This window comes from Chelonoidis abingdonii, chromosome 2 (assembly GCF_003597395.2).
Source record: "Chelonoidis abingdonii isolate Lonesome George chromosome 2, CheloAbing_2.0, whole genome shotgun sequence".
Taxonomy (NCBI): domain Eukaryota; kingdom Metazoa; phylum Chordata; order Testudines; family Testudinidae; genus Chelonoidis; species Chelonoidis abingdonii.
In genome coordinates this window covers 35,502,407-35,511,909 of record NC_133770.1, presented here as the reverse complement: position 1 = coordinate 35,511,909, position 9,503 = coordinate 35,502,407, and the positions used below count along the sequence as shown (strand labels likewise).

At 39.8% G+C, this 9,503-nt stretch overlaps 1 protein-coding gene across 2 annotated transcripts; it reads right to left on the bottom strand.

Annotated features, from left to right (window-relative positions):
• Nucleotides 1–13: 13 nt before the first annotated feature.
• LOC142046310 (uncharacterized) lies at nucleotides 14–1,547 on the bottom strand. 2 transcript variants are annotated; one of them, XM_075062257.1, is made up of 4 exons: nucleotides 1,157–1,547; nucleotides 879–994; nucleotides 738–785; nucleotides 14–279 (listed from the first exon to the last, which is right to left on the bottom strand). In XM_075062257.1, exons 1-4 carry the CDS (start codon nucleotides 1,524–1,526, stop codon nucleotides 178–180), a joined length of 636 nt encoding a protein of 211 aa, XP_074918358.1. In that variant the 5' UTR covers nucleotides 1,527–1,547; the 3' UTR covers nucleotides 14–177. The 2 variants fall into 2 exon arrangements, with proteins under 2 accessions (XP_074918358.1, XP_074918359.1); XM_075062258.1 differs by lacking the exon at nucleotides 738–785.
• Between the last annotated feature and the right edge of the window lie 7,956 nt (nucleotides 1,548–9,503).

Below are 9,503 nucleotides of genomic sequence, written 5' to 3'. Positions count from 1 at the left end.
GGTAAGGTTAGAAATGTACTTATAGTTTCCAGAGAGGCAAACCATGAAATATACATTATACTGTATTTCCCAAATTCATTACATGTATTACTATTAGACTACTCCCCCACATCAAACACATAATTGTATTTGCTGTTTCACGCTGTGTTTAACTCACTGACTGAAATTGTTCTTTTCTCATTTTATGTATGAAAGCTTGTTAACATTTACCTTCACTTTCATTTGTGTAGCTCTGCCTGAGAGAATGACAGTGGAAACTACTGATGAGATGGCTTGTACCTGTTGACAGTCAACAAAGCTATTAATGCATTAATAATTGTGGCACGTCAAGAACATAATGATTTTAATATAGACAGACATGAAACGGATCCTTAGTGTTACAAATCAGATACGTATATGTAAGAAAATCTTATAAAAACAAAATGATTTGTAATCAATGTGCTCTGTCTTACTGCCTTTAAAAAGTGACTAAGCTGTTCGCATACTTGTGTTCAATTAATGGACCCACTGAACTGTACAGCAGAACTAATGTGGCCCTCTATTGTATGTCCGATATGCACCTCCAAATACATTTTAGGAAATGTTTGGCAGCAGTAAATACACAGAAATGTTGACATTTCAGGTGTCTGTTGATATTTCAAGGGTATTTGGACTGAAATATATTGTGACACATATTCCCATGATTGTTTACTTAGCGCATCAGTGTATTGTGTCATGTATCACAGTAACTAGCCTACCTTTCCGTCTGCTTTCTCAACTACACAGCTCAAATATGCATCAATAACCTACAACACATGATGGAAGAAAAGCACAATTACAATGGTATTTGAGTAATCAATCACATTAACAAATACATGTTTAGTGGAACTTAAATGTACCTCATCACTTATCCAGCATGTCGGTTTCAGGCAATGAAATGAAGAGCCATACAATTTTATGTTTCTCACTTTGGCTTCCAGTCTCTCTGTGTGTTTGCTGGTCATTACCAATTTGACTAGGAAAAAAATATTAACACGTGTTACATGCATGTTAATACAGTTTCCTTTTTCTCTGTTTTACTACTGTCAATGCCGCCACTTTGTACATGAAAACCTGTAATGTAGTTCAAGTTATAAAGTATGTTAATCTGTTTAAGAAAGGTGCAGTAACCAATTACCTTTCTGAAGCCATTGCTTGTCTTGCACTTCCTCTGTAAGCATGTCATCAAAATTGTCATCAGAATCACTTGTATCGTTGTTTGACACATCTTGCCCTATATATTCCTCTTTTTCCATTGCTGTGACCTCTATGTTTTCCACTTTGCTGTCATGAGATACAGTGCCATCCACTCTTCTAATCTCTTCCGTGGGTGTTTCTGGTTCAGTGTCACCAACTCCAATTTCAGTTCCAATTTTTCCCTCTGGTGTGCTTTCAGCAGCTAATGTTGGTGGCTCTTTTACTGGTTTTAAGTGTGCAATACTGTACATGGTTCCTAACTGTTTCCCTGAGATGGTTTGTAATTTCACTCTCTTACCTTCAACACTCATAATTTTGTATGGTCCCCGATATTTAGATTCCAATACTCCTCCTTTTCTTGTTCTCTGTCTAGCATTCAGTAACAGAACAGAGTCCCCAACTTCAAATGTTATTTCCCCATGTTTAGAACTATTTCTTTTAGCATAATGTCTTTGTTGTTTTTCTTGTGCTTTTCCAATCTCACTTAGGGCCAGTGCAATGTCAGCGTCATGTCTTGATTTCATATTGATGCTGTACTCTTTGCAGAAATCTGCCGTTAACGTATTCAGATCTGGGATCTTTGTAAACAAATGGAGAAGAGGTTGTATTTGTAAAATGAAGCCACACTGAATGCCATGTGTACATGAAAGGTGCTGGTAATAACATACACTTACCGTATAATCCTCTAAGACATCTTCTGGAAACACTGGGTCATCACAATACATTAGTCGGAAAGGTGACATTTTTGTTGTTGCGTGTATTTTAGTTCGCAAAGAAAACAAAATGGGTTCAAGTAATTTATCCCAATTACTCCCATTGTCATCAACCATCTTCCGCAGTGCTCTGTAAGAAAGGCACAATGATTTGATTGTTTAAGAAAAGAAAGTCACATGTACAGTCTTGTCTGAAACAGATCATACACAATCAAAAAGGTGTAATACGTAATGAAAAAGACTTTCCATGTAACACATTACTTTTGAAGATTTTTTTGTGAGTTGCATCTTCTAGTATAGCACATTCTACTTGCCATTAGTACTGTATGATTCCCGCCCATTCTCTTACCTTTTTATGGATTTATTAGCGTTTTCAGCCAAGCCATTGGTTTGTGGGTGATACGGACTGGTGAAGCTACGTTCTATTCGCAATTTTTGACAAACATACAAGTTAAGCTGAAAAAAAAAAAGTTACACCATAAACTTACATATAGACTTGTGTTGAGGAATGTTCCTTTGCATATCTGGAATAGCATATCATCTCATACTTGTTTTGGAAAAAAGTAGTTGTGCATTTCTTTGTTAGATATGAAGAAAAATAATTTTATAGCAACACTGATGGTGACCAACAGCAGTTTATATATATATATAAAAGAGATGGTGGTTGTTTGAGATCTATGGGTGACTTGACAGTGAGTTTGACTACATACTACAAATAGCCAGAAAAAAAGAAATCATTACCTTATTATTGAATTCTGCACCACGATCTGTCAGTATCCGCTGTGGGCAACCACGTCGAAGAATCATTGTGTACATGATCTCTACCACCTCAAATGAGGACTTATTTCTAAGTGGAAAGGCTTCGATCCATCTTGAAAGATAATCTATGGCTGTAAGTATATACTGGTATCCATTCTTTGTTACTGGTAACGGTCCTATTAAATCCATTCCCACCAGTTCCCAGATCCGAGTGACCTACATACAAGGGTACCAGTTACAGTCATACTTCACACGTTTATTACTAAATGTTCTCAATGAACCCATATGTCATAAGCAGAGTACACAATGTAATATGGTTACAACAGCCATAGAATCTGCATGAAAGCCCACTTTTAAATGCAGAAGAAAAAGAAAGAAAGAATAAACAAACAAAAAGAAGTACAGGAATGGGTTATTGAAAACAATACCAGAGTAAAGCAGAAGAAATATCCCCAGCCAGTGTGAAAGCGTATTAGAGGTAATTGCTGCACTATGCTGTGCCACTTATATGCATTGGACTCGTTTCAAAATCAAACCCTCATTGTATCGCAGAAATAACCATGGATAATGATAAACAATAAAGTGTCTGATTCAAAAATTCACCTTTATGCTTTTCAAGGTGGTATCCAGATTTGATTGCTTTCCCTCTTTCTGGCAAGTCAGACACTGCAACCTGTTTTTGATGGAACAATATGATGACATGAACATTTCATTATGGAAACAGTATCGCAAGGGAACAGAGTTCACATTTGCACACCAAATATACTTTTATATTTCTTTCATTCATTTTGAACTTCTATTTAAATTGTAAATAGCATTCATCAGGATTTCATTTCATTACTTTACATACCCAATTGGCAATGTCTTTTGTCATCCATGGCCAATAGTATTTTGATGTCAGCGCATTCATCGTTTTGAATATTCCTAGATGTCCACCCTCTGGACTGTCATGATACCTTTCAAAGAGTTGCAGGGCTTCTTTCATGGTATGCACAACATTCCTTTTGCTGAATGGAACAATCTCCCCTCTGTTGATCATAGAAGATGGAGCACAGAGGATGATTAAGGTTTATCGGGGCCTTGGGCCAGAGCAATTGTTGGGCCCCTACCCACCCTGTCCACCGGCTGCACCACCTATGGCCCTATTCCTTTCGTCCTCTTCCCCAGGATCTCAGACATGTTCCACCTAGGCTCCACACCATTTTGCCGGCCCCACAACTCCATGGCTCATTTCCCACCCACCCTGCTCTCCCACACAGCACCAGGACTGGAGAAGCTCTGTCCCTGTGTCATGGCTGTACCAGGGAGTGAGAGCTCCTCCAGTCCCAGGGTCGTAGTGGAGTTCTGGATGCTGTGGTTCTTTAGGGGACCAGGAGCACGGTGCTGTGAATTCTCCTGCCCCATCAGGCATGTCTCCTGAAGATGGGGTCGGGCATAGGGGCTTCCCCTGCTGCACTGTGGCTTCTGCCAGGGCTGGGGTGCGAGCAAAGTGTTTCACTTAAGCTATAACTGGTTATTTGCAAAACCATTAATTAATTATAAGGCATATGTCAATCAAAGACATCTATATACAGTAAGGTTCATAATGCCTTGAGTACAAGGGGGAAATTTCAGTGTATAGCAGGGCTTCCCGGGGGGGGGCAGTGGGGCAATTTCCCTGGGCCCCGCACGGCCCCCAGGAGAGTTTTTCGTGGCCCCTGAAGCGGGGTCCTTCACTTGCTCCGTGTGCCCGGAAAACTCCTGTGGGGCCCGGGCCCCCAGACCTTCTTCCGCTCTTGGTCTTCACCAGTGGCGGGTCCTTCCTCCGGGCAGAAGGACACCACACAGCTGAATTACTGCCAAAGCGGGGGCCCCTGCCACCAGAGACCACAGCTCCAGAATCCTCTGGGCAGCCTGGTGTATAGTTAGAAATTTTGGATCATTGAACATATAGTGATTGCTGTGGTGCTTGCAGCAGACCGGATAACATAAATAAGAAATGAAACAAAGTCATGAGGTTTTTTTTTATAACAATCACGTACAGGATGAAGTTTCCTGTGTTATGTGTCAGTACTATCTTAAGAAAAGTATTCCTTGCCTTCCAATGAAAAGTTGACAGCATATCGACGCAGGTTCAGTCTGCCTGCTTTAGTCATTCCTTCAGGATACGTGCTACTCCTTTTGTATGCCAAAACATTTGCAATTTTTTCTTCAAAAGATTTCCCTGAGAATTGTTTTAAAGAGAAACAGTTACTTAAGTGCAAACATGGCATATCAATGCATATAAGACTCAAAGTTGAGTTACAAGGTATGCGATGTACATTGCAAACCCATAAGCAGGGTAAACTGAAACAAACATGCATCATTCATAGGCCAATGACAAGACAGACATAAATAAGTTGCAGGCATGTGCATAATTCTGAAATATTTGTGGATTGTAAATTTTGGCTGTATTCTCAATGAAGAGTGAATGTTATCAGAGATAAGGAGATCACTACAAGATTGTTACAATGTATAGACATAGTGACTCAGGACAGTAAATTGACAGAAAAAAATGTCAACAAAAAAACAAGCAGAGTTGCTGGAAGATAATGGGTTTTGAATAAATATATAATAATTAATAATATATGGGGAATACTTATCTCACAGAACTAGGTCATTGAGTACAGTCCCCTGCCTTTACTATCAGGACCAAGTACTGTCCATGACAGTTTTTTTGGCCTTGCTTCCCCTTCCCCCCGATCCATAAAGGCCCCCTTAAGGATTAGGCCCACAACCCTGGCTTCAGCAGCCAATGCTCAAACCACTGATAGCCCCCCCCCCCTGTAACACATTGAAAAATTCTACTTACTTGCCATTATGTGTATTGAGGTAATGTTTTGTTTGTGCAACTTTTTGGCAGAAAACAGTTGTCTGGAAATCTGAAGAATCTGAAATAGAGAAACCCCTAAAACATACACATATCAGTATCAGTTCATTCTCAGCAAAGCCTTTAATCAATCATTTTAATGTAATGTAACTAATCAATCCTAACATAATGTTACTTGATTATCTAAGAATTAGATACCACCATCTAATTGTTTTAGACACAGCAAAATTACTTATATATCAGCCTAAGAAAGTCAAAAAACAGACACCAACACGATAAACAATATAGAAATTGGGAGCAATAAAGAAATCACTATGATTACAGGCATGCAACCATTTAAGAAATGATTATACAGTTATTGTAAAGATTCTTTATTATCCATGCAGTTAGCAGGAATACCTTTAGTATTTCTGTACTTTTACCAGATTTGCCATTACTTGGGTTATGCTCATTTATTGGGTTACTTGTCTGGGTTTTCCCCTGATAATTCTACAGTTCTGGAGGGGGGTGTGTGTAACTCTATCAAGTACTGGTTGTGTGCCCAATGGAATGAGTCAAACAGCACTTTCAATCTGACCTTATTTGTCCCAGATGTAGCATTTCCCTATCCCATCTTACATATAAAAGGAGAGCCTAAACAAAGTAAGTTACATTTTTACAGTTTAATACCTGAGTTAGAAAAGGAAACAGAGAGAGAAAATGAGGAACCTCACCCACTCCAGGAAGCTTGAACTCCTAGTCTTCACTGATGATCTTAGTCAGAGTCTGAATCTGTCAGCAGTAGATGAAACCTCAGTGGTTACCTAGGGAAGTGGTGGAATCTCCATCCTTAGAGGTTTTTAAGGTCAGGCTTGACAAAGCCTGGCTGGGATGATTTAGTTGGGGATTGGTCCTGCTTTGAGCAGGGGTGGACTAGATGACCCCCTGAGGTCCCTTCCAACCTGATATTCTATGATTCTATTCTTGTTGTAACTCAGGAGAATCTGGGTCTATGTATGCATAAGAATTCTTACTTAAGAGTGAGCAAATGGTTTGTAGAGAAAATATGCAATAGGTTGAATTGGTTGAAGGGAAACACTAGATTGTTTATGGTAAACAAAGACTCCAGGAAGTTCTTTAGGCTACATAATAGGAGCTGATTACTTCTCACTATGGTGATGTTCCTTCAGGGGGCTGACCATGAAATTTGTCTGCTTTGGTATTTTGGATATCAATGAGATATCATCACAGTTTTGCAACTAGAATTGTGTAATTCCTAAGGTGGGTGTGAATGAGGGTAGGAGTTGCCTCAGACTTGTCACCAGAATGCAGTGTCTCACACCTCCATTACTTCCCATGCAAGTTTTTTATCTGATCATTTTGGTTTGGGGGAACAGACAGGATACTGTGTATTTGTTAGCAAAGAAGATAGGTATTATCTGTGACTGCTGAGTTCTAAAGGATATTGATCATAAAATATATAACCATATGTTTGACTACTTACATTACAGAAATCCATTCCATCTTAGTTTAGGAGAGAGAACACTGATTGACCAATAATAATTGTTTGTGCAGATCCCCATAGTACAATAATTTTTCTTCTCCACTGTCAGTGCAGCTTTTATTTTGGTGATTTTTGCACAAAGATGAATAAATGTGGACCATCCAAAAGTTCTGCAGCCACTGTTCATCAGCCCAAGCTTCATTGTTGCAGAAGATTTTTGCCTTGGCAAGGTTCTAAGATGACACCGTATAATAAAGTTAATTATATTTGTGAATCAATTTCTACACACAAGCAATGACGTGTGAAAATGAACTGTAAGAGCTGAGTTCACAGGCAAATAAATGCAGCAAAAGGCATTCACATTGACAAATAGTTATGAGAGACTCTTTAAATAACTTAAAATGTGCAATGCAGAGTTTGAGGGAATGTAGGGAAATTATTTAACTGCGTCATGTCTCCTGTAGAAATAAAGTAGCACCGGGGGCGGGAGAGCAGATTTTAATATTTTTTGGTGGGATCCAGAAAAGTCCAAGGGCTTTGCAGGGTTGGAGAAGTGATCGAGATTCAGCCTGACGAGTGCAGGTGTTGGTCTAGGCATAGTCTAGCATGTCACGGGCTGTCATTGAGTTTATAGTGACCAATGTGCCACACAGGTTTATTCTGCATCTCACTGCAGACACAGTGCTCAGTTTAAGCAGTGTTCTCAGGCTATTGTACTATAACTAGTTTTCAATTGCCTAATAAATGTTTCAGCCATCCACTTTCACTCAGCTATATCCTGATTAGTGGTGACTGCGAATGGGGGCCGGGCAGGAGTGTAGCAGATGCAAATTTGAGGTGAATATTCTCTGGTCCAGACTTACTGGGTTTATGGTGTCTTGTGCTGTGGACAGGAGCAAAGTGGCTGGTGAATAACCAAGATCTGGTTAATAATGTTCTCTAAATTCAGCTTTCTTCTTTCTCTCTCTGTGAATTATCACTAATTCAAATATAGTGTGCATATTGACTGGATAATGTAATAGCATAATCTCTTCTTATAATTGTAACCCTACTACCAGATTTTATTAAACACTTACTATACATAATACAATAAATCCCAGAAACAAAACATAAAAAAGTTATTGTTTCTGAGTCTTATTTAAACTTTTCCTGTAATCTCTTGCTTCAGAATGCCTCATGCATCACCATACTGTTTGCAATAAGGATTCAACTGTGGCTGGCAGCTGACTCTTTACTGATTCCGAAGAGCTGGGAGCTCAATATTCATCCAGATAGATATTATATGCAGAAACACAACTCTGTAAATATGGGGGGAGGGATTTTTTCCCTTTTGCATATGTAAGGTGTTTGTGTTTGGAAGACAAGGTATAATAATGAACTGTGAAAAGGGGGGTGAGGTCCAGGAAGGTGTGTAAAGTGCTTGGATGGGATCCTGGATGCGCTTCACTCCAGGGCCAGCTTTAGGATGCAGGGCCCAATTTGAACATTTTGTGGGGCAGTGGCAGGATGACAAAAAAAAAAGTTAAAAAAGCCATTCATTTCTTAGCAACCGGGGGGGCAGTGGGCAATTTGCCCTGGGCCCCACACGGCCCCCACGAGAGTTTTTCAGGGCCCCTGGAGCGGGGTCCTTCACTTGTTCCATGTGCCCCGGAAAACTCTCGCGGGGCCCAGGCTCCCGGAGCTTTTTCCGCTCTTGGTCTTCACCGGTGGGGGGTCCTTCCTCCGGGGCAGAAGGACATCCCACAGCCGAATGACTGCCAAAGCGGGGCCCCCCTTGCCACCAGAGACCACAAGCCCCAGAATCCTCTGGGTGGCCCTGGTGTATAGTTAGAAATTTTGGATCATTGAACATATAGTGATTGGTGGTAGTGCTTGCAGCAGACTGGATAACATAATTAAAAAATGAAACAAAGTCATGGGTTTTTTTTAATAAAATTTAGACTCATTTCTCACACAACTGCACAGCATACTGCATTTGTTGCACCACTGGCATCGACAGATTTTCTGGAAAATTTTAATAAAAATAGAGATCCCAATTCCAGTCCCATTGAAGGTAAGGTTAACACTCCAAATAATCTAGTGTTAGGACATCATGACCATCATTTACAGACTGAAGTTTCCCATGTTATGTGTCAGTACTATCTTAAAAGAAGCATTCCTTGCCTTCCAATGAAAAGTTGACAGCATATCGACTCAGGTTCAGTCTGCCTGCTTTATTCATTCCTTCAGGATACGTGCTACTCCTTATGTATGCCAAAACATTTGCAATTTTTTCTTCAAAAGATTTCCCTGAGAATTGTTTACAAGAGAAAACAGTTACTTAAGTGCAAACATGGCATATCAATGCATATAAGACTCAAAGTTGAGTTAGAAGGTATGCGATGTACATTGCAAACCTATAAGCAGAGTAAACCTAAATCAACAATGCATCATTCATAGGCCAATGACAAGACAGACATAAATAAGTTGCAGGCATGTGCATAAT

Coding starts and splice junctions, on each gene's coding strand:
- LOC142046310 (XM_075062257.1), bottom strand. CDS start 1,526: ATGAGTGTTGAAGGTAAGAGAGTGAAATTACAAACCATCTCAGGGAAA. Junction 786..878: donor CATGCTGGATAAGTGATGAG/GTACATTTAAGT, acceptor CATGTGTTGTAG/GTTATTGATGCATATTTGAG. Junction 280..737: donor TTGAGAAAGCAGACGGAAAG/GTAGGCTAGTTA, acceptor GACTGTCAACAG/GTACAAGCCATCTCATCAGT.